This window comes from Strix aluco, chromosome 14 (genome assembly GCF_031877795.1).
Source record: "Strix aluco isolate bStrAlu1 chromosome 14, bStrAlu1.hap1, whole genome shotgun sequence".
NCBI classification, from domain to species: Eukaryota; Metazoa; Chordata; class Aves; order Strigiformes; family Strigidae; genus Strix; species Strix aluco.
The window spans coordinates 21883088-21909916 of NC_133944.1; the positions used below are offsets into that span (position 1 = coordinate 21883088).

Below are 26829 nucleotides of genomic sequence, written 5' to 3' on the forward strand. Positions count from 1 at the left end.
AGGGTGGATAAGAAAAGGATCGGTTCCTGAAACATTTGTTTCAGTTAACCTAGTGCAGCTTCTTTAAGCTGCTGCATGGTGTGTGCTGGCATCCTGCATTTGTCCCAGTGAGAGTTCTCTATTTTCTTTACTTAGAGAGTCATTAGCCACTTCTCCATGTCTCCCACATTTGCAAATTTTGGAGAAGCTGCTCAAGGGCAAAAACTGTGACAGCTCTTAACACCCTCACCTCTGCTAATTGTCTTGTGCTTTGGTGCATAAGTCTGAGCTTTGGGTTGAGTTGGGTTAAAATGGGGATTTTTTTCTTTTTAAGAAATAGCACTTGCATGACAACAGCAGCAGAAGTGGAGTTGCTTCTCTGAGGCAATCTTATTTCTCCACGGAGGCTCCTGGCTCCATTTCCCAACAGACTTCATTGTTTTTGTTGCTTTTGTTATTCTGTATTAATGAGATTCTCCTCTTCCCCACTTTAATGCCTATCACTTTCTGCAGAATAAAAATGGACAGCAGTAAACCAGGGCATTTACTTTACCCAGTCCTACTACCCTTGTTTCCCCCAAAGTTTCCCTATTTTCAGATGAGCTCTTAAGACTATTTTGATTAGCATAGCCCTTCCACATCCAGGCTGCTGGACTCTCCCAAACTGTCCCCTTGGGAGAAGCCAGTACTGGAGATAATAGTTGCAATAGTGTCACTTATTCCAGTAAAAGTAAAGGCTGATGTTTGCACTATCATAAAAACATAATTGTTTCTTATCCCAAGAGACTGTACGGGTGGCTGTGTGAAAGTAAGCTAGTTGAGCTTCTGCATGAGGGTAGAGCAGGCTAACCCTGAGCTCCTCTGCTGCAGTGCACCCTAATTGTTCTCTGCAGGCTTTTATTATGGGGATACTAGATAGAGATGTGGTCCTGCAGCCTCCTGTTCTCAGCATCCGTGGTGCAGTTTCTGCAAACGGGTTCCATGTGTTCAGATTATTGGAGTAGAGCATTTCATTTGACTTCATTGGGTGTTAAATCTGAATTCAGATCCTTGTGTGAGGTGGGGCAAGTGTCTTAAAGGCTTCTAGACCTTGTGCTGTCTTTGAAAATAGTAGGCAGGAGTCTTGCTTGCCAGAATCCAGAGTATCGTGAATTGACTCTGTATCTGGATGATCATTTGATCCCTGGCTCAGTCTTGCATTGTTCAGAGTCTAGCAGTGGCTGGCTTTTGGACAGTGTGTCCTAGAATGAACTTGCACAATACTGCCAGCAGATGTAATTATCACAGAAATTTTGCTGAAGAGTAACATCTGTCAGGCTGCTAATTTTGTTGGGAAGCCTTGCATTTATTTAATCAGCACCCTTTTTTCCCTGTCTCCCTTGACCAGATGAATTTGATGCCTATATCATTGTGTCCTTCGTAAATGCCACGCTGGTGCTGTCTATCGGAGAGACTGTAGAAGAAGTGACTGACTCTGGATTCCTGGGAACTACACCCACCTTGTCCTGCTCTCTTCTTGGTGATGACGCTTTGGTACAGGTAATGGAAAGCTGCTTCTTGCATGTCTGCTTATGTCTGCCACACTCTTGCTTGCTGCACAGCTGTGCTTTCTGCAGTAGTACAACATATGTCACATCTAAAGGTGTGGATTGGCAGAGAATGACACTTACTCAGCCTTTCTCTTTCTCTATACTGCTGAGTGAAACTGGACCAGCTAAAGATGGTCCTAATCTTCGGCGTGTGCTCAGTAGTTCCCTGCTGTAATTCAAAGATGCTTCCAGCTGGCGAGTGGCTTCGTGCTAGTTCAGCCTGTTGCATAGTTAATGGATCACTGCTGCCAGGAGCGGTGCTTGCCTTTGGCTTTTTCTGTGTCAGAATCACCAGTGAGATGGGAGTTGTGAACGGATGGTAAATACAGAATTGATGTGACCTTTTTTTTCCTTCAGGTTTATCCAGATGGGATCCGGCACATCCGAGCAGATAAGAGAGTAAATGAATGGAAGACACCAGGGAAGAAGACCATTGTAAAATGTGCTGTGAACCAGAGACAAGTAGTGATAGCACTGACTGGAGGAGAACTGGTTTACTTTGAGATGGACCCGGTACGTGTGCTAATGTTGTGAATGAGTTTGGAAGAGCAAGGCAATGTATGGGGCATCCCAGAGATTGAATCTTGATCAGACCTGCAGAAAAGGATTCTGTAGTGAAGCATCCTTCTGGAAGGGATAGATCAGAGCCTTGCATATCTGGACTGTGTCTGTCTGAGGTAGATGATTTAATGGCTAATCAAAGTCTGAAGTTCCAAGGCTGGAAATTGTGTACTTATCCTATTACTATTCTGGTTCTTCCAATTATAGCTGAAATAAGGCTGTAAAGAAACAGTTTAAAAAAAAAAAAAGGCAAAAAAATCTAAAACCCTATCTTTAAAAAAAAAAAAAATGAGGTGGGGGGAGAAGGTGTGGAGAGACAGTTTGGTGCTGGTCTGCCCCATTGGCTAGATTAACAAGTCTCTTGTGTTTTTCTTTCTCAGTCAGGACAGCTGAATGAGTACACAGAGAGAAAGGAGATGTCGGCTGATGTCGTTTGCATGAGCCTGGCCAATGTTCCCCCTGGGGAGCAGCGCTCACGGTTCCTTGCTGTTGGGCTGGTGGACAACACTGTCAGAATTATTTCCCTTGACCCTTCGGTGAGTAGCTGTGCTGTTTCTGCCTCTTCCATTGCCTTGAAATGTTCAGAAGGGTACTCCAGAGGTGGGCTGTGTCCATCCAAGCTGTCTCTCCGTCTTCAAGTGGGTGACCAGGAATGAATAGCTTGCATGACTTTTCTCTGGTTGGGAGGAAGCATGGCCCTTGAGCCTAGCCTGTAACAGGAAAACCTTGTTTTTCCTAGTCTCACCCATGCCTAGAGGTTCAGCTGATGAGATATGAAAGCATTTTCTTTTTTTGTTTTGTTTTTTACCCCCTCCCTGTCTCACTGTTTATACCTGTACTAAAAGCAGATGAATTCTGCAAGCAGGTCAGCAGCAAACCAACATTACCATTCCTCTACCTGCAACAGATGAGTGTTCAGAGGATGACTGAAGTAACATAAACTTTGCTCAGGTCTCTCTATGCTAAATAGCTGCAAACTGTGCTAGAACAGTTTGAAAGGATCCAGTTTATCTTCTCCAAACCCCAGGGCTGCAACCACTCCTGCTTGCCAAAATCCACAGAGCCAGCGTCTATTGTGACTTCTTTCTTTTTTCTGTGCTGAATACTTCTTTATAGAGATTTAAAAGGACATCTTTAAGCCCCTTAGATGGAGCTTGAATCCCCTTTTGCCATGCCAAGCCTTGCTGACTGGTGTGGTACCTCTTTCCTGTCTCCCACAGGATTGCTTACAGCCGCTGAGTATGCAGGCCCTTCCTGCACAGCCCGAGTCGCTGTGCATCGTGGAGATGGGTGGCACAGAGAAGCAGGACGAGCTGGGGGAGAGGGGTTCCATTGGCTTTCTGTACCTGAACATTGGACTGCAGGTGAGAGGTGCCTGTCTGGTTCTGACAGGCCTTTCTTGGTGAGCATTCTCTTGAAAGATGGATTGCTGTAATGGCCTTGTCATCATGCAGTACAACACAAAGCCTGACTGTTCCCTCTTTGTTACAACACGCTTCACAACTGTGACTGGGGAATTCACTGTGTGACTTAGTAGAGGTGCAAGTTTCCCCGTGCATTCCTAGACTTAAGACTAGTCAAAAGACAGCATATTGTCCCAGACTTCATGTAGGACAAATTGTGCTTTTCCCCTTCCAGAAAGAGGGCATATTCTAAAAAAAAAAAAATCTGGGTGAAGTGTTGGGCAGTTCTTTAGAAACTGCCTGTAGGGCAGAGTATCAAAGTAGTAACTACCCACAACCGCAGGCTCTGCTCTAATAACTCTGTTGTTACACAGCTTTTTCTTGCATCCAGTACTGACTCTGTGATCTTTGACCAAAAATGTTGTTTTGACAATTGAACATGTGGTAAAAATAATCAGAGCAGTCTAGGTTTTTTCACATGCCTCAAGTTTGATGTCAGAATGCAAGCTCTTTTTAAGCAATGTGAGTTTTGGGTAAATGCTTTGTACCAAGAGGGATTAGGATCTGGAATCAGCCCTCAGGTTTTTCATGGCATATGTGACGCACTAAACCTCTTGGTCTGTTTTTTGGCTTTGGGGGAGGGGGGGTGTTGGTTTGTTTATTTGTTTTACAGTAATTCCTTTCTGCCTCACAGGAGTGTGCAGGAGCTATGCTTTTTAATATTAAAAGAGCCAGTTTAGATACAGCGTGGTTGTAGAAGGGAGTTGTACCAGAAGCTAGGAAAACAAACACCTAATTCTTCAGAAATTGCCATTTGAATAGTGGCTTAGATCAAGATTACAGATAAGAAATAGCTAGCTAACTTTCTGGTTTGCTAATGTCAAGAATGGTGTGCTGCTGCGAACTGTCCTGGATCCTGTCACTGGCGATCTTTCCGATACCAGGACCAGATACCTTGGTTCACGGCCTGTGAAACTCTTCCGAGTCCGAATGCAAGGCCAAGAGGCGGTAAGTGAGGCGAGCTCTCAGAGGGGTGCAGATCCAGTCCCCAGATGCAGCATCCCGGTTTACCTTATTGGTGGGCAGGGTGGGGGAGCATCCTGGTAGCACAGCAGGACCCTCTGGGTAAGGGTGGGAAGTAGAATGATTTCATTATGGAGCTGCCTGACTTGCAGCTTGCTCTTTCACAAACAGCCTTGATCCTGTTGGTATTCCCCTTCTTAGGAAGTAATGTGTAGTGCTGCCCTGTGTTCTTTGAACTAGGACTCATCTGACCCATAGGCTGGGTTTGCAGCGTGTCTGGAAAGCTCTGAGCAGATTCTGGGGCTTAGAGACACAGAAATATCTCGTTTTGCCTGCCTTTAGTGCACAGAGACGGGAAGAGCTGCGTGCAGAAATCTTACCCTTTGACTGCTTGATGAAGTTGATGGTCGTCTCTTCTGTGTGTTGAGAATGGCTTAGCCAGGGGCTGGACAGCTGCTGTGCATGGTTCAGGAAAATATTTGCAGGATTTGGCATAGAGGGAAGAACGTGTTTCATCAGAAGTGCCATTTCCAGCCCTTCTGATGTGGCACTGGGGAGATCAGCCACCCCCTCCTTGACTCATTTTTGGATGACACCTCCAGAATTGAGAAATATTGCCAGTCAGTGTGGGGGGCTGGATCTGGGGATCTGAGCTCTGCTTTAATGTTACGGTACACTGAGTGAATCTCTTCAGCTTGCTCCTGCCAGTCTGCCAGCTGTAACTCAGAGATGAGGTGGTTTGCAGCTCTAGCAGAGAATGCTTATGGTATGGTATAGCCGAGTACTGTTCTACTTTGAGACCATTCTTGGTTCCTTGTCTCACAATAGGGGGAGAAAAAACATGCAGCTTATGACCAGTCAGTGATGGCCTGTGCTTCAATATAATTCCAGCTGTTGTTACTCAGGCAGAAAGTAAGGTTGCACTGAAATTGTGATTTAGCTGAATGCATAAAGCTCTGAAGAGTTTAGAAGTCCATCTGCTTCCTTTGTTTCCCTTAACTTGATTGATTGAAAATAGGCTACTGATTTTTTTTTTAAAGGAAATTTCAATTAGACTCTGAATCAGAGTGCTACAGTATTTGGATTGTGACAAAGCAGTAAATATTTTTAAAAGACCTGTTCCTATTTGAACAGGCTATTGTTTTTTTTAAAAAAAAGAAATTAAGAGTGTTGATCTTGGCTTTTACAGATAAAACAGTTTTTATTGCGCCTCAGTTTGAGTATCTATTGTCTTGATAGTACTTTCAATTTCCCCTTTGTGCTGTACGCAATATCCAGATAAAACTGTCCCTTGAAAGCAAGCAGTATCTCTAAAGGTATTCTTTGAGCTGGGTGGAGTCCACCCGCAGGAATTCAGTTGTTCTCGTGGGTCAGAGGCCAGCGCTTTACCTTCATTCATATCGCAAGGAGTGACCTTGCCTCCCTCTCCAGACCTGATACATCTGCTGTGTTGTCCGTTTCCCAGGTGCTGGCCATGTCAAGCCGTTCCTGGCTCAGTTATTCCTATCAGTCCCGTTTCCACCTGACTCCCCTGTCTTATGAGACGCTGGAGTTTGCATCTGGTTTTGCTTCTGAGCAGTGCCCAGAGGGCATTGTAGCCATCTCCACAAACACACTGAGGTAAGAACTGGTGGGGGAACACAGATACTTCTGGGCTGGGATGCTAGGCAGACGGAGGGGTGGTGAATGCTCACTAGACATTCAAAAGGAAAGAGGTAAAGTGACTTAAGAATTGCAGTCTTTTTTGAGGTTATTTAATTATGGATAATTATCTGATAGAAACAGTTGTCTGGGTTTCAGAAAACAATCAGAATACAAGTATAGTTACGCTGGCAAAAAGAAGTAGGGTGTGCTTCTCTGATTTGTGTTTTCTAGCTTTTTTAAATAACAAGTGTTATTCAAGTTATCCTTAAATTCTGTGATCCTCAGAGAGGGAAGCTTTTAATAAATGTGAACCTATTGTGTATTAGGATCTTGCGGTTTGAGATCTCAATTGGCTGCTTTGCAGAAAATAAGCCACGTGATCTAAGAAATCAGAGGCATGACAGGGGTGTATTTGTTGCCTTTTTAAAGTTCAGCTCAGATATTAAAAAGATAAATGAAAATGGAGCACAAATTCAGGAGCTCTGCTGTATGTACTTGAACAGGCGCTTTTTTCATATCTGTCCTCATTGGAATATTACAGCATTCATTGCTTTTAAAGGAGTCATTCTTTCTGGAGACACTTGTGGTTTTTAAGTCCCCAAATGCCAGAAGAACTGGCATTTCAGCTGGCAAGTCACAGGAAGAAAGAGTTGGCATTGCATTTTTCATACTCTTTTAACTAAAGCGCCTCTGAGGAGCATTTGATTACGTATCAAAGTCTGTGTCATATTTAGATTCAGATGATGTGTTCCCCAAACGTGCACTTTCCTTCTTCCATGTGCTCTTTGTTCCTCTTGGGATAGACTTGCTTCTGCACCACTCAGAATGCACCCCGGGGCAGTGAGAGCCCTTGAGTTGAGGGCCCTGTGCTGCAGAGCACACCTGTCCCACAGCAGAGGCTCCCATTTAGGATACTGGTTTTGCTCTGCTCTGTGGAGCTGGTTGCTGGTTGCTGTCTGGCCCAAGAAAGGTGCTGCTTGTCTCCAGCACTAGCCGGTTTCACAGACGTAAAGCTCAACTCCCATTTTGTTCTCTTGAACAGTTGCTTTCAGACCTTGTTCAACCCATGTCACATCTTTGTCCCCCAGGATTTTGGCACTGGAGAAGCTGGGAGCAGTCTTCAACCAGGTTGCCTTCCCGTTGCAGTACACACCCCGAAAATTTGTAATTCACCCAGAGAGCAACAACCTGATCATCATTGAGACAGACCACAATGCTTACACTGAGGCCACCAAGGCACAGAGGAAGCAGCAAATGGCTGAGGTAATTGGGGTGGGGGACAGGTATATGCATCTGTTCCCAGGAGGGGACTCTGCAGCTGGAAATCCTCCCTGCTCACTCATTCCCAGCTGCTGTTGTCTACAAGTTTTTGTGCCCTATGTGAGTGCAGGGGCTGAAGGGAGTGAAAATCTGCCTCAAAACACAAATTTCAGCAGAATGTGCCACTTGCCAATGATCCTTTCTTTGCATGTTGTTATGGGAGGCTTCAAGAACCACAGATTGGAGGACAATCATGCTTGTGTAACAGCATTCTCTGGGTTTTCTGTGACTGTTTGAGGATGTTTGGATTTCAGTGGGTTATTTTCTTCTCAGTGTTGTTTCTGGAGTTGTTGATTTGGAGAAGTAGCTCCTCAGACAGCTGCCCCTTGGGCAGGGCAGTGCTGACACTGCCGTGCTCTGAGCTGCAGAGGCTCCCTTGGAAATAAGCCCAGGGTGGGTGGAAGCTTTGGGATTTGGTGGCTTCTGTGTCTTCACAGGCAGTACCTTTCCCTGGAATACCTGGGCTTTGGGGAAAGAGGGAGGCTGTATTCTACATCAGCTTGTCTGGAAAGGAAATCCACTGAGCTGTTCTTCCCTCTGGTCCTTTAATGTGCCATAGGAAATGGTGGAGGCTGCGGGTGAAGATGAGAGGGAGTTGGCGGCAGAGATGGCTGCAGCCTTTCTGAACGAGAACCTTCCCGAGTCCATCTTCGGTGCTCCCAAGGCCGGCAACGGCCAGTGGGCCTCTGTTATCAGGGTGATGAACCCCATCCAGGGAAATACGCTAGATCTGGTCCAGCTGGAGCAGAACGAAGCTGCCTTCAGGTAAGAAGCAGTGCCAGAAGCAGCAAGAGTTTCTACTTATGATGAGTCTTACGTGGTTTTTTCCTTCTTTTGCTCAGCTGTTACTGAATTGAAATCTAGATGCAGCAAGTTATCAAGAGACTGGCTTGAAATTCCAGAAGTGATTGCCACATGCTTTTGTCTTGCCTTTCCTTCCCTTCCCACCCTGATTTGTCTGCATGGGACGCTAAGAGCTGGTGCTCCAGATGTGTTTGCTGGACCCCAGTGCTTAAAGAACAACACGGGGATGTAGATGACAGATAAGAGAGCCGGGAACAGGAGAATGTGCTGCTATCTCTCACTTCCCCTTCTCATCCAGATAAACTGAGCATAGATTAAATGGAAAGGAAGCGTTAGAGGGACTGGAGGGGAAGACCAACACAATAACCATGAAGAATAGTGAGTGCTGCCTCAGCAGGTGGAGTTAGGTCATGCTAGTCCAAAAGGCTGACTGTCCTGTTTTGTCCAGGATTCCCAACCTGGCTGAGCTACGCACTGGGCAGGAAGTAACACTGGAAGATGAGGAAAGTTTTACGTACATGTCTAAATTGGAACAGCCTTTGAAAAACAGCTTCTGGTGGAGCTTTGCGCATTGCTGGGCAGTGTCCAGCCTGTGAAAGCCAAAAAGTAATGCTTTGGACATTGTGAAAACATAAAAGTAATGCTTTGGGTGTATGTGGCAGCTGGAGCGTGTCTTTTTATATGGGGAGCGTGGAAGAGTGAAAGAATCTGCGTTAAACACTTCTGCAGGGAGGAGAAATGACCTCTGAAAGTGAAATGTCAGTGTTGGAAGGTTGGGCTCCCGAACCTCTGCCTGGCGAGGTGCGGGTTGTGCTGTCAGGGAGCGCAGTCCGTGTGCGCGGCGTTAGCTTGTGTCGTGATCACACCAATCTCCTGGCATGTCTTGTCATCCCCAGCGTGGCTGTGTGCCGGTTCTCCAACACCGGTGATGAGTGGTACGTGCTGGTGGGAGTCGCCAAGGACCTGATTCTGAACCCACGCTCGGTTGCTGGGGGATTTGTCTACACGTACAAGCTGGTGAATAGCGGTGAGAAGCTGGAGTTTCTGCACAAGGTGAGAGGGATGAATGGGTCACTTGTAAGCAGAGTGTTGGAATGGCTGTTACTTCACCCTTAATGCTATAGTAATATTGCAATACTCAATGAATCCTGGGCAAGATCATCGTGCTGATGTTACACACTGGAAGCAGCCTTGGAGAAAATAAGGTGTCTCCTACAAAATCATTTGGGACATCTTTTGCAGAGCTGAGGCTCAAAAGCATCTCCCAGGAGTCCCAGTCCTTTGCCTTAGCTATGGTCTTACCCATCTAACTGGGTAAATAGGAAAGGAGCAGTGGTTTTTGTGCCCCTGTTAAGGAGGGGAGAGAAACATCTCTGCTTCCTTTTTGGAATATGAGCTCAGCTGTTCTGAGCGCTTGTTTACAAAGTTAATTCATACCGGGGTCACTTGAGCCCTGGTGCTAAGGCTCTCGGTCCTTGGCTGGCCATATGAAGCTGGTGTGAGCTGTCATCTTTCCTCTGGTGCTGTTTTGGTTGCGTGTAAAAATGATTAGTTACCTAGTGACCAACTTGCGTGACAGGCCTCTGGGGCTTTAGTGAGGGTTTCTGCAGAACCCTGTTAAAACAAAATTCTGTTCTCCTTCCCACGTGCTTCCAGCATGGCTGAGATCTGAGCAGATGAGCACGTGGAAAGGAATGTTGTGGCTTATTCACTTCCTACGGTCCTGATGCACTGAGTGGGTTCTGTCCTGGACCAGGGCCTTTTCTGGTGCCACTGAACACCCACTTGGAAGTTGTCAGAGCTGATGATGTGAAGTAACTTCTCTTAGCCAGTGCAACCAAGCTGGGAACACTGTAACTAGAAGCTCTCTACATGTTCCCATTCTCTGCTGTGGCTGATCCTTTTGGATTGATTAGCAGTGGGAGATTTTTCAGCCCTGAGTGACTGGAATTATGGGCACACTCTAATTGTTCAGATTTAACACTTTCTTCAGTGGCAGCTTCAGAGCATCTCTGACAGATGGCTGAATTAGATTCATGCCTTTGTTTTAAAAACAGACAATCTGGATGGATTTAGGCAAAGCATAAAATCTTCCTGTTGGGGATAAAGCAAAACTAAGAACCAAGGCAACAAGATCCTTGCCTGCCTTTGCTGCCTGCCCAGCGTGGGGTTCTTAAGCAGTCCTACGCTTCAGTTAAGGTGCGCTGCCAGCACTGTCATCTGTACAGTATCCAGAGCTTTGTTAGCACCACGTGTGGTATGTGCTGCTGTTAAAAGGCCTACAGAGGACTAACCTTTTGGGCCTCCTGTAGAAGATTCTGATTAGCCTTTACGTTGAAAGCCTTGGCACAGGCCAATGAGCTTCAGCCGAACCATTACCTGCATCCATTCTGAAGCTTGGTGTAAGGTTAGCTCTGTTAATGGGGGTCTCACAGGCTTCCTCTTCCCTCTCTAGACCCCTGTGGAGGAGGTTCCTGCAGCCATTGCTCCGTTCCAAGGTAGAGTCTTAATTGGAGTTGGAAAGCTCTTGCGTGTATATGACCTGGGCAAGAAGAAACTGCTTCGGAAGTGTGAGAATAAGGTACTGGCTTTTGTTCTTGAGCAGAGCTGTTAATTTGGAGCAAGCGATGCTTTGCAGTAGGAGTAAAACAAGGATATAGCTGCTACTCTGGCCCAAGTGTGTCGGTGCACTTGGAGCTCAGAGCTGTGTCTGTACCTCGTTGGTGTGCGCTGGGTGCCTGTATTCAGAGCAGTGTTCGCTGGACTGGGCTGTTGTGCTGCCCCTCTGCACCCTGAGCACACATCACCTTCCCTTCACCATTCCAGTAGCAGTATTGCAGGTTCCTTTTTGTACCAGCTCGATGCAGGCTGTGCAGGAGTTTCACAAGCCAGTACAGACCAGGCCTTTGGCCATCTGCTGCAAATGTGAGAGGTCTTACCCAGAAGGGAAACAACAACTGCAGGAAATGTTTCTGAAGGTTAGATGATCAGCAGACTGGGGACAGATGAACACCTCTTCAAATCCCCAGAATCTTGAAAAGAGGATTTTCTCCTTGAATTAGACGGTCCTCCTTGCTGAGCATCTCTGGTACTTTAGAAAAAGAAACCACGGAACATGGTTTTCTAGCTCTTAATTGCCTGCTCCTCCCTCTTGTGCAAGCAGCAGAACCTCTGCCAGTTGCTCATTACTACACAAAGGAACTCCAGCAAGCTCACAGGCAGACTGGGAGCTTGTAGGGGAACATTTTGTTGTGTTGGATGTTTTTGGTTTTGCTGTTTTGGTTGTTTCTTCCTAAAATGTGGCCCGTGTTAAAAATTGAAGCTTTCCTTCTTGGGTCTTTCATGACCACAGTAGTGAGGGCACTGAAGCGATGCCTGCCTGCAGGGCTGTCCCTGGCGTCTCGGTTTGTAGGCTCGCTGGCAGTGCTTGTTCTCTGGACATTACTCATATTCAGCAAGCTGAGGATGATGCATGGTGGATGTTGGGTTGCAAGGCCCTGTATTGACAGTGTATTTAGATTGGGGCTGTAATATGCCAGGAATGAGAGGTAGTTTTGAAGGGAATGATGGGAAATGGGGAGTGAGCCATAGTTCACAGGGGGAAGTAGTGTTTCAGCTGCAGTAGGGTAGAGTTAATGGGTTATGCTTCCCTGTGTGAAGCACTCAGGTTGTGTCCTTTCTCTCTCAAAAGCACATTGCGAACTACATCTGTGGGATCCAAACCATTGGGCACAGAGTCATAGTTTCAGACGTTCAGGAGAGTTTCATCTGGGTGCGCTACAAAAGGAATGAGAACCAGCTCATCATCTTTGCTGATGACACTTATCCCCGGTGGGTCACTACAGCAACTCTCCTGGATTATGACACTGTGGCTGGAGCAGACAAGTTTGGTAACATCTGCGTGGTGAGTGTGCCTCGGAGAAGTCGGGGCTTTTTGGACACAACATATTTTTCCTTAAAACATTCATGATTTGTCTTAAAAGAATGAGAATCTGTGCTTAGCTGGAGACAACGCCCTGTACCATTCATTTGTTTTTACAGGGTGACTAGCTGTCGTCATAGCAGACGGCTGCAGTTTATCAGTTTGTTAATTAAAACAAACAAGTTAAAGCAGCAGCAGGTCGAAAAAACATATTTCTGAAGCATTCAATAACCTGTGTGAAAATTGCCCCAAAACTTGCTGTGAATAAGCTGTAAAATGAAGCTCATGAGCATGAAAGGGCCCAGGAGAACTTGCATCAGGGTTATCGCTCTTGCTTTCCCTGGCTAAACCTCATTGCTGGCATTTAACTTTCTCTGTCACTTCCTCTTGAAAGTTGGCTTTGTCAGTGCTGACACTTCCCCACTTGGCTGGATTTCAGCAGGGGAGGAGGAAAGAATAGATGGTCTTTCTGCCAGAGCTTTGATCTCTTTCTGAAGCGTGCTTGGGTGCTTTGGAGTGCAGAGTTCAGCAAGTGTCTGACACTGCGCCTGCAGGATTTGGCCAACGTGCACAAATCCGTCCTCTTTGTTTTTCCTGCCCCACATCCATCAAACCGCTTCCTCAGCAGGAACCCCCTTCAGACCATTTTGACCCTACCTCCCAGGGTGATCTACAGGTGCCAGGCCAGGCAGAGGCCAGGTGGGAGGTCCTGCCCGTGTTTTTGAGTGATGGGCCCTCAGTCTTGAAAACACAGAAAGTCGTTTAACTCTAAAAGCTTTGTGGAGGGGCAAATGGATGATTTTGCTGTGAGTGTAAAGTGATTCTTGTAGAGTCCACAAAGGCGGCCTTGCAAAGACCGCAAGGATTTTCCAGAGATAATGTGCTGCTCCTCTGCAGCTTGTTGACTCTTCTCTTCCTCTTTCAATGCAGGTGAGATTGCCTCCCAATACCAATGATGAGGTAGATGAGGATCCCACAGGCAACAAAGCTCTCTGGGACAGGGGGCTTCTTAATGGAGCGTCGCAGAAGGTAACGCTTCGTGGGAAGCACATAGTTATTGTGGGAAGAGAACATGCTGGTTTTCTGTGAAGTCCTCTGCAGTGTTGTCCAGGAGATGTATTGGCAGTTCTGCTTCTACACATCTCCTGTGCTGTGGGTGATCGGTTTTCACTGTCACTGGGAGCCAAATTCAGGTTCTGAAATTGCAGCCGATGCCTGTTCAGTGATGTTTGATTGAAGCAGCACCTCATTTTCTTTTCCTGCTTTCCCTCATTACTTGGATCCATTTGTCCAGCTCAAGAGGGTAGTTCAGCAGCATGCTGAGTTTTGCCATCTGGTCACAGGTGGAAGGCACTTCCTCTTTAGAAAGGTGTTTCAGAACTAGCAGGTGGCTGAATTTATTCTGCTTTCCTCTCTCAAGCCTTTTGATGCTTTTATATAAGCTAAAGAAAAAACATACTTCTGTGGTTGATTTTCAGGCTGAAGTGATCATGAATTACCACGTGGGAGAGACAGTGCTTTCCTTACAGAAGACCACGCTCATCCCAGGAGGCTCCGAATCTCTTGTCTATACCACCTTATCGGGGGGGATAGGAATCTTGGTCCCTTTTACTTCCCACGAGGTAAACAAGCCCCATCATTATGCTGCAGAGTTGCTGCTTTTCTGTGCACTCATCCCCAGCTGGTGTGTTAGTGTGCTGCATCCCTTGAGGGTGACTCTAGGGCTCTGCAGTGCGTGAAAACCTGGGCTGTAGGAAGGCCTGTGGCAGGGCTCCAGTACAAAGGGGAAGAGAAGGAGCTTGTTAACTGCTCTTCTATGTTGGTTCTGTGAAGAGTTGAGAGCTTTTCTTGTTGCGTTGCTGTTCTAAATCTCTTCATGCTCAAGAGGAGCTCTGGGATGACTTAGTGTCTGTGAGGAGGGATCTTCGGGCATGCTTTGTGTAGGGGTGTGTACCCTGTAAACTATTGATTGGGCACTGATGCTTCGTGTCCTGAACCTGGTATTCTCTGCTCCATTTGCTGTGGCCTCCTGGGGCCAGGTGCCAAGACATTCACTTTTGGAGCTGCAGCTCCGTGCTGCACAGCTGCTGTATGCTCCAACTCCTGGGAGGTGCTCCCAGGGTGGAAGGGGTGAGGGGGTAACCGTGACCTTGGCTGCTGGGGGCAGGGCTGCTCTAGCAGAACCCGGTAACTGCAAGAGTTTCAGCCAGCACCGGAGCACCTGGCTGATGGGTGTCATCCTGCCTTGCCTCTGACTGTTCTCTTACTGATTCTTAACCTTCCCAGGATCACGACTTCTTCCAGCATGTGGAAATGCACTTAAGATCTGAGCACCCTCCTCTCTGTGGACGAGACCATCTCAGTTTCCGCTCCTACTACTTCCCAGTGAAGGTAGGTCAGAATTTTTAGGATCAGACTCTCATGGGGGTGCAGAGACTTGCTCTGGGACACAGAACTGCTTCAAGGCCTGGCAGAAGCAAGTCACGGTTGCTGTTCAGTGGGGAAGGCTGGGGCAGCGTCAGCCACCGCTCGAGCAGTGACTGGCAGGAATAGCTCTTGAACAGCACTCTGTAAGGAGAGCGGCACTTAGCACTTAATACCTGGTTTGGTTTATTAACCCATGTAATGAGCCTCCTGGGGGTTGGTCTTGAGACGCAAGCCCAGAGGTGCTGCTATTTCACTTCTCTACTTGCCACAGCATCTCCTTTTTCCACCCGGAGAAGCAGCATTACGTAGCTGTTTGTATAGTTAGGTCAAACTGGGTGTTGCCTGGGGGATGTATTTTTTCCGCCACCATTAAAAAGGGAAATCTCATAAGAAACAGCTGTTCCTGCCTATTTCTGCTTTTGAGGAACTGTCTTTGAATCTGTCAACTGCTAAAGGCTGTGACCGGAAGGGTCCAGAGTACTGGACCAGAGTAACGATGTGGTAACTAGTATCAGGGTAACCTACGTAGTACCAGTCAAAACTGTCGCAGCAGCTGAAGCTGTCCGTGCGCAGAGGGGGTTCTTGTTCTCGATGAGCTCGAGGCTGATTTGCAGCATGCACATCTCAAAGATGGCTCACATCTGACTGCAGACGCCTTTCAGTCATCTTCTGCAGCCTCCCCCGGCCTTCCCAGCACGGTGCTTGGACCTAAGTCAGGTCTGTCTTCCCTTCCCTTGTGTGATTCTTCAGCTGCACCCAGGCTTTTGGGATTTCTCCTTTATTAATCAAGCTGGCCAGTAATTAATTTGATGCTAACTGCTATTCAGCAGATGAGGTCACCGAGCGTGGTCTCGTTTCCAGGACAGGATTAAGAAGCTCCTGGGAACAAACTGTTTGTTGCCATTTTTCCCCGTTTAGGCAGGGTTCAGTGCCTCTGTGTTGTGTTGATTCAATACTCTCCTCCTTGCCCCTCCAGAATGTGATCGATGGGGACCTGTGTGAGCAGTTCAACTCCATGGAACCTAACAAACAGAAGAATGTGGCTGAAGAGCTGGACCGGACCCCACCTGAGGTGTCCAAGAAGCTGGAAGACATCCGCACACGCTACGCTTTCTGAGCGGCAGCTGGCAGGAGCAGAGCTGCTCGCTGGGCTCCTACGGACGCTCTTCCAGGCACACTTGGGAGGAGGAATGTGTGCTGCTTTTCCCTTCTGAAATATTGGTTTGCTCCTCTTGGTTTATGTTTCAAAGTAACGTGACTCCAGTAAATACAGTATCAGATATTAGGTCTCCCAACACATCCCGCTACTTATGTGAAGGCTTCTGACATTCTGGCTGCCAGCCACGGAGATTCCCTCTTGGGAGGTGCCAAGGAAGAGTGCAGGCTGCCCCTCAGCCCCACCTCCTTGGCCCCCCTTTAGGATGGGGGAGCCCGAGGGTGTCTTGGCCTTGCAGAAAGCCCCGTAGGGCAGAGCCTTTGTAGGCTTCAAGTGGGGTTTGCAATTTCCCAGTTTTTTGCTAAAGGAAAGAGCTGTGGCATGACTCAGGATTCCCAGGCTCCCTTCAGTAGTCGGGGGCAAGGAGCTCTGGGCATCCACCAGCCCTGGGAGCAGCCGGTGGGAAGCCTGGCTCTGTGAAGGCCGTAACTGTCACACTTGTCTTGAACGTTTTCTTCTGAGTTGCAAGGGGTTTTTGGACTCACCATTTCTGACTGTTTTCCCTGTAAATAGAGTTTTGTACAATGTTGACTCTCTTGGGGGTGGGGAAGAGCGAGGCCTGAGTCTGGGACTTGATTTGTTTCATAATAACTTTGGCAGGAGCAGTGTCTCCAGGCTGTGACTGTGAGCAGCACATGCAGAATAAAAGCCTGGTTTTTAACTAGCCTGACTCAGGGGCTCCTCTCCTTCGCGGCAGCTGTTGCTGACCTGGCGGGAGCAGGGGGGGAGGAGGAGGAGGAGAACAGAAACACACACCCTCAACCCTGTGTGGCCGCGGGAGCCATACCGTGACCCTGGGAGCCCCTCTCTGCCCCCCTTCCCTGCCTGCTCTGCCTGCAGCTGACCCCAGGACTCAAACCAAGCGGGGTACGAGGAGGCAGGGTGGGTGGGAAGGGTCTTTCCCCCCAGCTGCTGTTCCTCCAGCCCTTCCAAGCCCATGGCTGCCCCTCAAGGCTCCTCTTGCCCTGCGCAGCAGCTGCAGCTCTGGGAGGATTTCTCTGGGTTTCTCCCCGCTGCCCCCTCGCCCGCACGCCCGGTGCTTCCTGGTCTTGCCTCTGGTCTCGGCTTTGCTGCCTGGCTTAGTCCTGCCAGGGGGTCTGTCCCTGCGGTACTGGAGCCCTCCCTTCACACGTGGCACCCCGGGAAGGGGCCTGGCCTCCTCCCCACCCCGCTCTGCTCCCCCCCGGGGCTGGGGAAGGTGGGCAGCCCCCAGCCCGGTGACGCACTCGCAGCCAGCAGCCTCCAGCTTCCTCCTCGGGCGCCTGTGCTGCGTGGGGTGAGGGTGCACACGTGCCCTCCTGCCCTGGCCTTTGCACCCTCCTCTCCACGCTTTTCCCCTGTTGCTACAGGCCTGCGTTGGCAGCGGCTTACCCCAGGCTGCACCCTTTGGCTCCGGCGTGGCACCCAGCCTCGCTGCCTGCCGCACCCATCCTCTGCCTGGGGCTGGAGGGCTCTGTGCTCCCTTCCCGTACCGGGCCGGGGCTGTCTGCGTCAGGGGAGCGGTAAATAACGTGAGCTGAAGGTGGTGGGGTTGGGCCTGTGCTTGTCGTGGAGGTGGGGTGCGCAGTTCCCATCCCCTCGTCCTCCCCCAGGGCCTGATGCCCGCTCTGCGCTGGGGCGCTTCCAGGAGAGCTCCCGCAGAACTTGGCCCTCGGCCTGGCAGGGCAGTCCTACCGCTGAAATCGCACCCGGGGGGGGCGCTCAGGGTGTTCCCAAACTGATGCAAAGCACAAGGTTTTGCTCCCTGGCCCGGGCCTGCATAAATAACCTGACTCCCCTGCAAGGCCCAGCCCAGGAGGGGCTGAGCCCCAGCCTGGAGGGCAGGTGAGCTGCTTTGCCCCCGAGGCTGAGCCCCCAGCCCCTCTTTGCCCCCCCAGCATGGGCTGTCCCTGCGCCCCTGCCACCGCAGGGTGCTCTGCTGCTGCTGACGCCCAGAGCAAAGCTCGCAGGGCCGGGGGTGGTTTGCCTTGGGCTCGCACCAGCGGTGATTTCCAGCCCGGCGCAGCCAAGGAGGGCAAACTGCCTCCAGCACCGCGCTGCTCCGCGCTTCTCTTCCTCGCCCCATCCCGGCTGCCAAGCTGATGACTACGTGGGCAGGGAACGCTATTAAATGGCTTCCTCTTAACGCCTGCAGCAGACGTGGGCAAAATCCTTGTGGCCACTGAGGTGAGGAGCTGGACCAGCTCCTTCCCTTGCTCCGGGCTGAGCATCTTGCCCCCGGCCCGCGTGGGGAGGCGAGGGCTGTGCCCGGGAGCTGGCCTGGGCCGGGCTGAGCTTGGCAGGAGCGTGGCCACGGCCCTGACTCCATGCCAGGGGAATCCCAGCGCGCTCTCCGCGCCTGCAGAAGTGCATTCCTTCCCACGCGTTTCCCTGGGAGCGCTGACCCCAGCTTTGATAGCCGGCTTCTCTCGCTGACCCCTTGGACGCCCGGCAGCCCCCAGCTCAGCCAGCTCTCCCAAGGGGCTCTTTGGGGTGGTGGTGGGGGGGAGAACAGTGTCCCGTGTTCCCCCTCCCCTGCTCCTGGCAGGGGCTCAGCCCCGAAGCAGCCTGCGAAGACAGTGTGGGCCTGGGCCAGAGGGAGCGGGAACGCTGCTGGCCTGACGGCAGCCGGGGATCCCCTGGCCCCTCCGCGATCGCCCCTGCCCGCAGCGCGGCCTTCGCATGGGCATGGACCAGCCTGGCGCCTGCTTCCACTGTCCCGAAATGCACCCATGGGTGCCCAGTCAGCCAGCACCCTGGGGCACCAGGCCAGGGGAGCCCAGCACCCTGGAGGTGCCGGCACTGGCAGAGCAGAGCACCCCGGGGAGCCGGGGGGGGTGTGGTACGGTTAGCCAAGCACCCTGGGGGGCATGTTGGCACCCATCTGGGTGGGGTGAGCACCCCAGGGGCACGCTGCAGGGCTGGCCCAGCACCCTGGGGAGCAGGGGGGCATGCAGCATAGTTAGCGAAGCACCCAAGGGCCCCTAGCTGGGGTGGCCAAGCACCTGGGGGGCACCTCACTGAGGTAGCCAATCACCCCAAGGAGCGGGGAGAGGTCCAGGAGGGCTAGCTGAGCACCCCGGGGACACCCATCTGGGCTAGCTGGGCATCCCAGGGACACCCATCTGGGCTAGCTGAGCACCCAGGGGACACCCATCTGGACTAGCTGGGCATCCCAGGGACACCCATCTGGGCTAGCTGAGCACCCCGGGGACACCCATCTGGGCTAGCTGGGCATCCCAGGGACACCCATCTGGGCTAGCTGAGCACCCAGGGACACCCATCTGGGCTAGTTGAGCACCCAGGGGACACCCATCTGGACTAGCTGAGAATCTCGGGAACACCCATCTGGGCTAGCTGAGCACCCAGGGACACCCGTCTGGGCTAGCTGAGCACCCTGGGGGCACCCGTCTGGGCTAGCTGAGAACCTCGGGAACACCCATCTGGGCTAGCTGAGCACCCCGGAGACGTCCGGCTGGGCTAGCTGCAAACCCCGGGTGCACCCACCCGGCCTAGCCGCGCCCCCCGGGGACACCCCCCGGGGCAGCCGCCCACCCACCCGCGGCAGGGCAGGGACGGCCGGGTCCCGGGCCGGGTCCCGGGCCGGGCTGTGCGGGGCGGGCGCTCGGTCCCCGCTCCCCGCCCGGCCCCCGGCAGCCGCCCCGCCCGCTCCCCGCGCCGCCGCCCCCCGCCCGCCTCCCGGGAAGCGCGGGCACGGCCCGGCCGCCGCCGCCCGCGGGGAGGAGACACGTCCCGCGCCCGGCGGCCCCGTGCGCCGCGCAGGTGGGTCCGCGGGCGCCCCGCGCGTGGGGGGCGCGTGGGGGGCGGGTCCGCGCGGGGGGCGGCTGCGCTGCGGGGGCCGCGGGGGCCGCCGCCGGGTGAGCCGCGCTGGGTGGGGGGGGGGGGGGGGGGGAAAGGAGGGGGGACACGGGACGGACGCTGGTCACGCATGGCCCTGCGTGGGGGACACGGCACGGACCCCCACCCCCATTCCCACGCGTGGGGACACGGTGTGGGGGGACACGAGCCGGCCGCGCTCGCATGGGGACATGGCGGAGGGATATGGCACGCGGGTCGCTTCGCGTGGGGACGTGGGAAGGGCCCCTCGCGTGGGGACACGGGGTGGTGACATGGCGTGGGGACACGGCACGGCCTGCTCTGCACGGGGCCATAGTGTGGGGGCGCAGGGGGGGCCCCTTTGTGCCGGGACGTGGCAGGGGCCCTTCCGTGTGTGCCACCTCGTGCGGGGACACACCTCCCCCTTCGCGTGGGGACACGGCACAGCCCCCTCCGCAGGGGCGTGGGGACACGACACGTCCCCCTCCACCTGGGGACCCAGCGCAGGGTGGCCTGGCCACTTCACCAGCCCCGTCCCCCAGCGCTCCTTGGCTGACCTCCTGCTGAGGCCGGACAAACTCATCGCTGGGATAATGGGCCTGGGCTGCTTCTCCCCCCGCCCCCCCCCCACCTCCCGCCTGCGGAAATCCCCTGGGGGTGGCCCCGGGGGAAGCCCCGGTAGCCCTGCCCCGAGAGGCTCCACGGCCCCCACAGCCCTCCGGGACCCCCCCGGGACTCAGGTGGGGGCCGTCCCTTCCCCGCAGCCCCCCGGGGCTCGGCGTGGGTGCCCTCCCGGGGGGCTGCAGCCCGGGCGCCCGCCTGCCCGGGGGCTGCAGCCGGGGCTCTCTCCCCCCAGATCCCCTCTTGCAGTGCAGGGGGGGGTCCCCGCACCCCCCACAGCGCATCCCTGCCGGCACCCTGTGATGGCCCCGGGACCTGCTGCCTCCCCGCAGCCGGCCGGAGAGGAGAAACCAGCGGGGACGGCCGGGAAGGGGGGCTAACCCCCCCATCCATGGCAGGGGGCAACCGCCCGGGGCTACCGGAGAGCAGCCCAGCGCCCGGTGCCCTCGCCCGTCCCTCGTCCCCCCGCCGCGCACCCCCAGGAGGCCCCCGGTGAGCCGCGGCCATGTAGGTGCAACCCGGGGTTCCGCCGACGGCCACCGTCACCATGCAGCAGAGCTACGCGGCCGTCCTGTGTGAGTACAGCCTGGGGACGGGGCTGGAGGAGGGATGATGGCCTCGGGGGTCACCCCCGGGGGTGTCCCCGGTGGGGGGCTGAGGCCGCTCGCTTTCGGTTGCCCAGGTGTCCTGGCTGTGCTGGGGCTGGAGGCTGCTGCGCCGGGCGAATGCGAGCTCACCCGCCTGCTGCAGGACAAGCTGCAGTACGAGATGCGCCTGCAGTACATGGTAACCCCCCGCTCTGGGGGTGCGGCGGGGGGACACAAGCCATGGGTTTGCTCTGGAGGGGGACATGGGAGGGCAGAACCCACTGTCTCTACAGTGACTGGGTGCTGGGTGGTGGGTTTTATCACCCGTGGCAACTTGTGCCCAACGGTGGGGGTTGGCCACGGGTCCAAGGACTTTCCCCCCCGGGTCCCCGGTGTCACGCCGAGGCTGGCAGGGCTGTCCCCGTCGCTTCACTACCAGCCCCTGTGCTCTTCTCCGCCTCGCCAGAAGCACTACTTCCCCATCAACTACACGGTCCAGGTCCAGTACGAAGAGGTGCTGAGGCCATCCAACATCACCCGCCTGGTAAGACGGCGGCGGGGGCTGGCCCTGCGGCGGGGACGCTCCGTGGGCCCGTGGGTGCTCTGTGGGTCTCACCCGGGGCACCCTCTCTCCCGCAGCGCAATGGGACGGTGTCGGAGGCGGCACTGCGGTACCTCTGGTTCCACGTCAGCTCCCAGGCGGTGCTGCGGATCCGCGAGGTGCTGCCGGAGAAGCACCCGTCGTGGAAGTACACCCAGGAGCTGTGCCGGCTCTTCGACGCCCTGGGCAAGGAGTACAGCGAGTACCGGCAGGTGGGGAGACCCCGGGGCCCCCCAGCTCCCCCGTGCGCTCGCAGGCAGCCTGGCACACCCCTCGCAGGGGTGCTGGGTGCTCACACAAGACACGCGTGTTGCGTGCTCGGGCAGCACACGCGCAGATGTGGGGGTGCACGAGGGGGACGCACACACACAGCACGCAGACGCGCTGCGAGGACACGCACCCACGCGTGTCAACACCCAGCGGGGCGCTGCACGGGTGTGCACAGGCCCACGGCGTGTGGGTCCTGTGGGAAGGTGGGGGGGGGGGGCAGGGGTTGCACCCGGCTGGGTGCGGGGCCGTGGGACAGGGCCGTGGGATACTCCACATCTGGCATTGGTGGTTCAGTGGTAGAATTCTCGCCTGCCACGCGGGAGGCCCGGGTTCGATTCCCGGCCAATGCAACAGCATCACTTTTTCTTGCCTGTGACCCTCCTTCTAGGCCCAGCAGGGCTGGGGTGGGGGGAAACTGAACCATCATCACCACCGTCATGGGGTGGCAGTGCCACAGCTGGAGGGGGGATCCTGCAGAAGGCGACCCCCACATCATCCCCGTTTTCCCGGTGGCACTACCCTGCTGCAGCAGTAGCAGAAGGCCTGTCTCTGCCCAAACCTCTGCCGCCTCGATGGAGCTGCTGCACCCGCATTTGGGTGCTGGGGGGGGGGGCAGCTGTCAGAGCTGGGTCTGCAGGGTGAACCCAAAGTGTATCTGGGTTGTCCTGTGCCATGGGGCAGGTTCTGCAGCCCCTCTGAGGTCTTCTTTTCAGAGTGTTAACTCTGAAGGCTAATGACAACCAGCCCTTGCTGGAGGGGATGTCTGAGGCAGCAGGAGGAAGTGCATGAGGTGCATTCATGCCTGGAGCCCTGGCATGAGAGCTGTCAGTTGGGGTCCCCTCTCTGGGGGGGGTTCATAGCTGGCAGTGTTTGTTCCTGCTGTGGGCACCCCGGCTGGGTGTGGGGCCGTGGGACGGGGCCGTGGGGTGCCCCACATCTGGCATTGGTGGTTCAGTGGTAGAATTCTCGCCTGCCACGCGGGAGGCCCGGGTTCGATTCCCGGCCAATGCAACAGCAGCAGCTTTTTGCACACCAGTGTCCCTGGGGGGGCACCTCGGGAGCTGCTGGGGTTGCCCTTCATGGTGGGGGTCACAGAGGTGCTGCTTTGGGCACCAGTGTCCCCTCTGGCCCACTCTGTGTGGGTGCACATTGCCTCTGGGTGGTGGTGTTGGTGGGCAGAGCCAGCACCCCTTGGTGACTCTGGAGGGTCTGTGGCAGGGAGCTGCCTGGGGGCTCGGTGGCTGTGAGGGTCCCTAGTTTGGTGGCCGTGAGTGCCCCTGGCTCAGGGACAGTGGAGGACACTGGGTCGCTGATGATGAGGATCCCTGGCCCAGGGCAATGGGGGCTGCTTGGGACTGGGGGGTACCTCTGCACCCCGGGGGCATCTGCGTTTGTGTGCTGGGTGGGGGTGTCCTGTCATAGCTGGGTCTGAAGGGCAAACCCAAAGTGTATCTGGGTTGTCCTGTGCCATGGGACAGATTCTGCAGCCCCTCCAAGGAGAGCATTAGCTTTGATCAATCTTTTTGTCAGTGTTAACTCTGAAGGCTAATGACAACCGGCCCTTGCTGGAGAGGATGTCTGAGGCAGCAGGAGGAAGTGCATGAGGTGCATTCATGCCTGGAGCCCTGGCATGAGAGCTGTCAGTTGGGACCTCCCCTCTTGGGGGGGCTCAGAGCCGGCAGCGCCTGTCCCTGCTTCTCCCAGTGCATTGGGTGTGGGGCCGTGGGACAGGGCCGTGGGGTGCCCCACATCTGGCATTGGTGGTTCAGTGGTAGAATTCTCGCCTGCCACGCGGGAGGCCCGGGTTCGATTCCCGGCCAATGCAACAGCAGCAGCATTTTGCACCCTAGTGTCCCTTAGGAGGCATCTTGGGGGCTGCCAAGGTGCCTGGTGGGGGTTGGGGGTGGTGTGGTGTCCCAGAGGTTCTGCACTGTCCCCTTGGCGCCGTCCCTGTGGGTGCTCAGGCTCCGGGGGTGGCAGCACCTGCTCTGCAGTGAGTGTCCCTGGCTTGGTGGCATTATGGGGGCAGTGGGAGGTGCTGGTTTGGTGGCAGTGAGCATCTCTGCTGGGTTGGGTGGCAGGGCGGGACACTGGCTCGGTGGCAGTGAGTGTCTCTTGCTCTGTGGCAGTGTGGGACAGTGGCTCAGGAGCAGTGGGGGGTGCTGGCCCCTGTCAGGGGTGCACAGGCTGTGGGCAGCCCCACATCTGGCATTGGTGACTCACTGGGACAATTTTTGCACCCACTCGCCCTCCACAAGAGCCCTGGTTTTGTTCCCAGCCAATGCAGCCCTGATGTCCTGCACTTCGCCTCCGCAGCCCCGGCCCCGCCGCCTGATTTGGGCTCCGTGTGTCTCTGGGCTGCTCGGGGCTGGGAGGTGCCTCTGCACCCCGGGGACAGCTGTGTTTGGGTGCTGGGTGGGGGTGGCCTGTCAGCTGGGTCTGCAGGGTGAACCCAAAGTGTATCTGGGTTGTCCTGTGCTGTGGGACAGGTTCTGCAGCCCCTCCAAGGAGAGCATGAGCGTTGCTTGGTCTTTTTGTCAGTGTTAACTCTGAAGGCTAATGACAACTGGCCCTTGCTGGAGAGGATGTCTGAGGCAGCAGGAGGAGGCACGTTCATGGCTGGAGCCCTGGCATGAGAGCTGTCTGTTGGGGTCCGCTTTTATGGGGGGTTCAGAGCCGGCAGCACCTGTCCCTGCTTCTCCCACCACATTGGGTGTGGGGCCGTGGGACAGGGCCGTGGGGTGCCCCACATCTGGCATTGGTGGTTCAGTGGTAGAATTCTCGCCTGCCACGCGGGAGGCCCGGGTTCGATTCCCGGCCAATGCAACAGCAGCAGCTTTTTGCACACCAGTGTCCCTGGGGGGGCACCTCGGGAGCTGCTGGGGTTGCCCTTCATGGTAGGGGTCACAGAGGTGCTGCTTTGGGCACCAGTGTCCCCTCTGGCCCCTGTGTGGGTGCACATCGCCTCTGGGTGGTGTTGTTGGTGGGCAGAGCCAGCACCCCTTGGTGACTCTGGAGGGTCTGTGGCAGGGAGCTGCCTGGGGGCTCGGTGGCCGTGAGTGCCCCTGGGCTCAGGGACAGTGGAGGACACTGGGTCGGTGGTGGTGAGGATCCCCTGGTTTGGTGGCAGTGACTATCCCTGACTGCGTGGCAGCGGAGGTCCCTGGCCCAGGGCAATGGGGGCTACTTGGGACTGGGGGGTGCTGCTGCACCCTGCAGGCTGCTGCATTTGGGTGCTGGGTGGGGGTGTCCTGTCACAGCTGGGGCTGCAGGACGAACACAAAGTGTATCTGAGTTGTCCTGTGCCATGAGGCAGGTTCTGCAGCCCCTCTGATATCTTCTCGTTGGAGTGTTAACTCTGAAGGCTAATGACAACCGGCTCTTGCTGGAGGGGATGTCTGAGGCAGCAGGAGGAGGGGCTGTTGTGGCAGGAGATCAGGCATGAGAGCTGTCTGTTGGGGTCCCCCCTCTCAGAGATGTTCAGAGCCAGCAGTGCCTGTCCCTGCTGCAGACATCGTGGCCTGGTGCGGGGCCGTGGGACAGGGCCGTGGGATGCTCCACATCTGGCATTGGTGGTTCAGTGGTAGAATTCTCGCCTGCCACGCGGGAGGCCCGGGTTCGATTCCCGGCCAATGCAACACCACTTTTTCTTGCCTGTGACCCTCTTTCTCTAGGCCCAGCAGGGCTGGGGTGGGGGGAAACTGAACCATCATCACCACCGTCATGGGGTGGCAGTGCCACAGCTGGAGGGGGGATCCTGCAGAAGGCGACCCCCACATCATCCCCGTTTTCCCGGTGGCACTACCCTGCTGCAGCAGTAGCAGAAGGCCTGTCTCTGCCCAAACCTCTGCCGCCTCGATGGAGCTGCTGCACCCGCATTTGGGTGCTGGGGGGGGGGGGGCAGCTGTCAGAGCTGGGTCTGCAGGGTGAACTCAAAGTGTATCTGGGTTGTCCTGTCCTGCGGGGCAGGTTCTGCAGCCCCTCTGAGGAGAGCATGAGCTTTGCTTGATCTTTTTGTCAGTGTTAACTCTGAAGGCTAATGACAACCAGCTCTTGCTGAAGGGGATGTCTGAGGCAGCAGGAGGAGGGGCTGTTGTGTCTGGAGCCCCGGCATGAGAGCTGTCTGTTGGGGTCCCCTTTCTAGGGGGGGTTTCAGAGCTGGCAGTGCTTGTTCCTGCTGCGGGCACCCCGGCTGGGTGTGGGGCCGTGGGACAGGGCCGTGGGGTGCCCCACATCTGGCATTGGTGGTTCAGTGGTAGAATTCTCGCCTGCCACGCGGGAGGCCCGGGTTCGATTCCCGGCCAATGCAACAGCAGCAGCTTTTTGCACCCCAGTGTCCCTGGGGGGAACTTTGGTGACACCTGGGTGACCTGTCCCTGCAGACGGACGTGGAAGCGGTGGTGGCCGACCTGGTGAAGCTGGTCCACAGCGCGGGCGCCGAGAGCCGGAGGAAGCCCGTCCGCCCCAAGGCGCTGCTGGACAACTGCCTCAAGGTCATGCGGATGCTCTATGGGGCACCCTGTGAGTTGGGACCAGGGAGGGGGGCACACACACACCCCCCTTGGGGAACAGAGGTGCCACGCGTGGGGTCCTGCCCCACGTGGTGACGCCTGTCCCCTCTGCCCAGGTCGGTGGGAGTCCACCTAACGCCGCAGAAGACCCCTCACTCGACGCCTTCTCCTTGCCCTGGAGCCTGGGATGCTGCCTCTGCTCTGCCCCCCCAGCAGAGCCCCTTGGGGGGGGGTCCCCAAGGAAGGTGCAAAAGCGGGGACAAATGCCACCCCCTCCAGGACCGTGGGACTGTGCACAGCCACGGGGTCGGCCCCATCCGAAATGCCAGGGGGATGTTGGCTGGGTGGGCTCGGACGCAGCCCCCGCAGGCAGGCAGCTGCCGGGTGGGGGGGGACACACGCTACCCTGCCCTGCCCGCAGTGGGGGTGAGGGCATTGCCCCGCCTCTCTCAGTTTGTATTTTTTCCTCAGCTTTCATTAAACACCAGTTAATTCTCTAGCGTTGCAGCTCAGCTTCCAGCCAGGTCCCGGGAGC

General features: G+C 54.9%; 2 protein-coding genes and 6 non-coding genes across 9 annotated transcripts in view; all 8 read left to right on the forward strand.

Moving 5' to 3' along the window:
• The window catches only part of SF3B3 (splicing factor 3b subunit 3), a 30306-nt gene extending 13754 nt beyond the window's left edge, over nucleotides 1-16552 (forward strand). Inside the window, exons 12-26 of one of the 2 annotated variants that reach the window (XM_074840199.1) lie at nucleotides 1367-1518; nucleotides 1926-2081; nucleotides 2510-2665; nucleotides 3350-3493; nucleotides 4418-4540; nucleotides 6021-6175; nucleotides 7288-7462; nucleotides 8079-8284; nucleotides 9220-9376; nucleotides 10779-10904; nucleotides 12015-12227; nucleotides 13176-13274; nucleotides 13724-13867; nucleotides 14532-14636; nucleotides 15649-16552. In XM_074840199.1, coding sequence (XP_074696300.1) covers nucleotides 1367-1518; nucleotides 1926-2081; nucleotides 2510-2665; nucleotides 3350-3493; nucleotides 4418-4540; nucleotides 6021-6175; nucleotides 7288-7462; nucleotides 8079-8284; nucleotides 9220-9376; nucleotides 10779-10904; nucleotides 12015-12227; nucleotides 13176-13274; nucleotides 13724-13867; nucleotides 14532-14636; nucleotides 15649-15789 — 2252 coding nt within the window. In that variant the 3' untranslated portion in view covers nucleotides 15790-16552. Of the gene's footprint in view, nucleotides 1-1366; nucleotides 1519-1925; nucleotides 2082-2509; nucleotides 2666-3349; nucleotides 3494-4417; nucleotides 4541-6020; nucleotides 6176-7287; nucleotides 7463-8078; nucleotides 8285-9219; nucleotides 9377-10778; nucleotides 10905-12014; nucleotides 12228-13175; nucleotides 13275-13723; nucleotides 13868-14531; nucleotides 14637-15181; nucleotides 15461-15648 lie in introns of those variants that run through there. The other variant, XM_074840200.1, reaches the window with a different exon arrangement.
• A 4173-nt stretch (nucleotides 16553-20725) lies between these two features.
• Nucleotides 20726-26623, forward strand: IL34 (interleukin 34). The gene is made up of 6 exons (XM_074840241.1): nucleotides 20726-20900; nucleotides 21008-21111; nucleotides 21379-21456; nucleotides 21552-21725; nucleotides 26166-26304; nucleotides 26411-26623. Exons 1-6 carry the CDS (start codon nucleotides 20873-20875, stop codon nucleotides 26428-26430), a joined length of 543 nt encoding a protein of 180 aa, XP_074696342.1. The 5' UTR covers nucleotides 20726-20872; the 3' UTR covers nucleotides 26431-26623.
• On the forward strand, nucleotides 22063-22133 carry TRNAG-GCC (transfer RNA glycine (anticodon GCC)). Its single transcript has one exon. It is a non-coding gene; the product is annotated as a tRNA-Gly (tRNA).
• Nucleotides 22724-22794, forward strand: TRNAG-GCC (transfer RNA glycine (anticodon GCC)). The gene has a single exon. It is a non-coding gene; the product is annotated as a tRNA-Gly (tRNA).
• Nucleotides 23538-23608, forward strand: TRNAG-GCC (transfer RNA glycine (anticodon GCC)). The gene has a single exon. It is a non-coding gene; the product is annotated as a tRNA-Gly (tRNA).
• TRNAG-GCC (transfer RNA glycine (anticodon GCC)) lies at nucleotides 24539-24609 on the forward strand. The gene has a single exon. It is a non-coding gene; the product is annotated as a tRNA-Gly (tRNA).
• On the forward strand, nucleotides 25350-25420 carry TRNAG-GCC (transfer RNA glycine (anticodon GCC)). The gene has a single exon. It is a non-coding gene; the product is annotated as a tRNA-Gly (tRNA).
• Nucleotides 26022-26092, forward strand: TRNAG-GCC (transfer RNA glycine (anticodon GCC)). Its single transcript has one exon. It is a non-coding gene; the product is annotated as a tRNA-Gly (tRNA).
• Nucleotides 26624-26829: the final 206 nt, after the last annotated feature.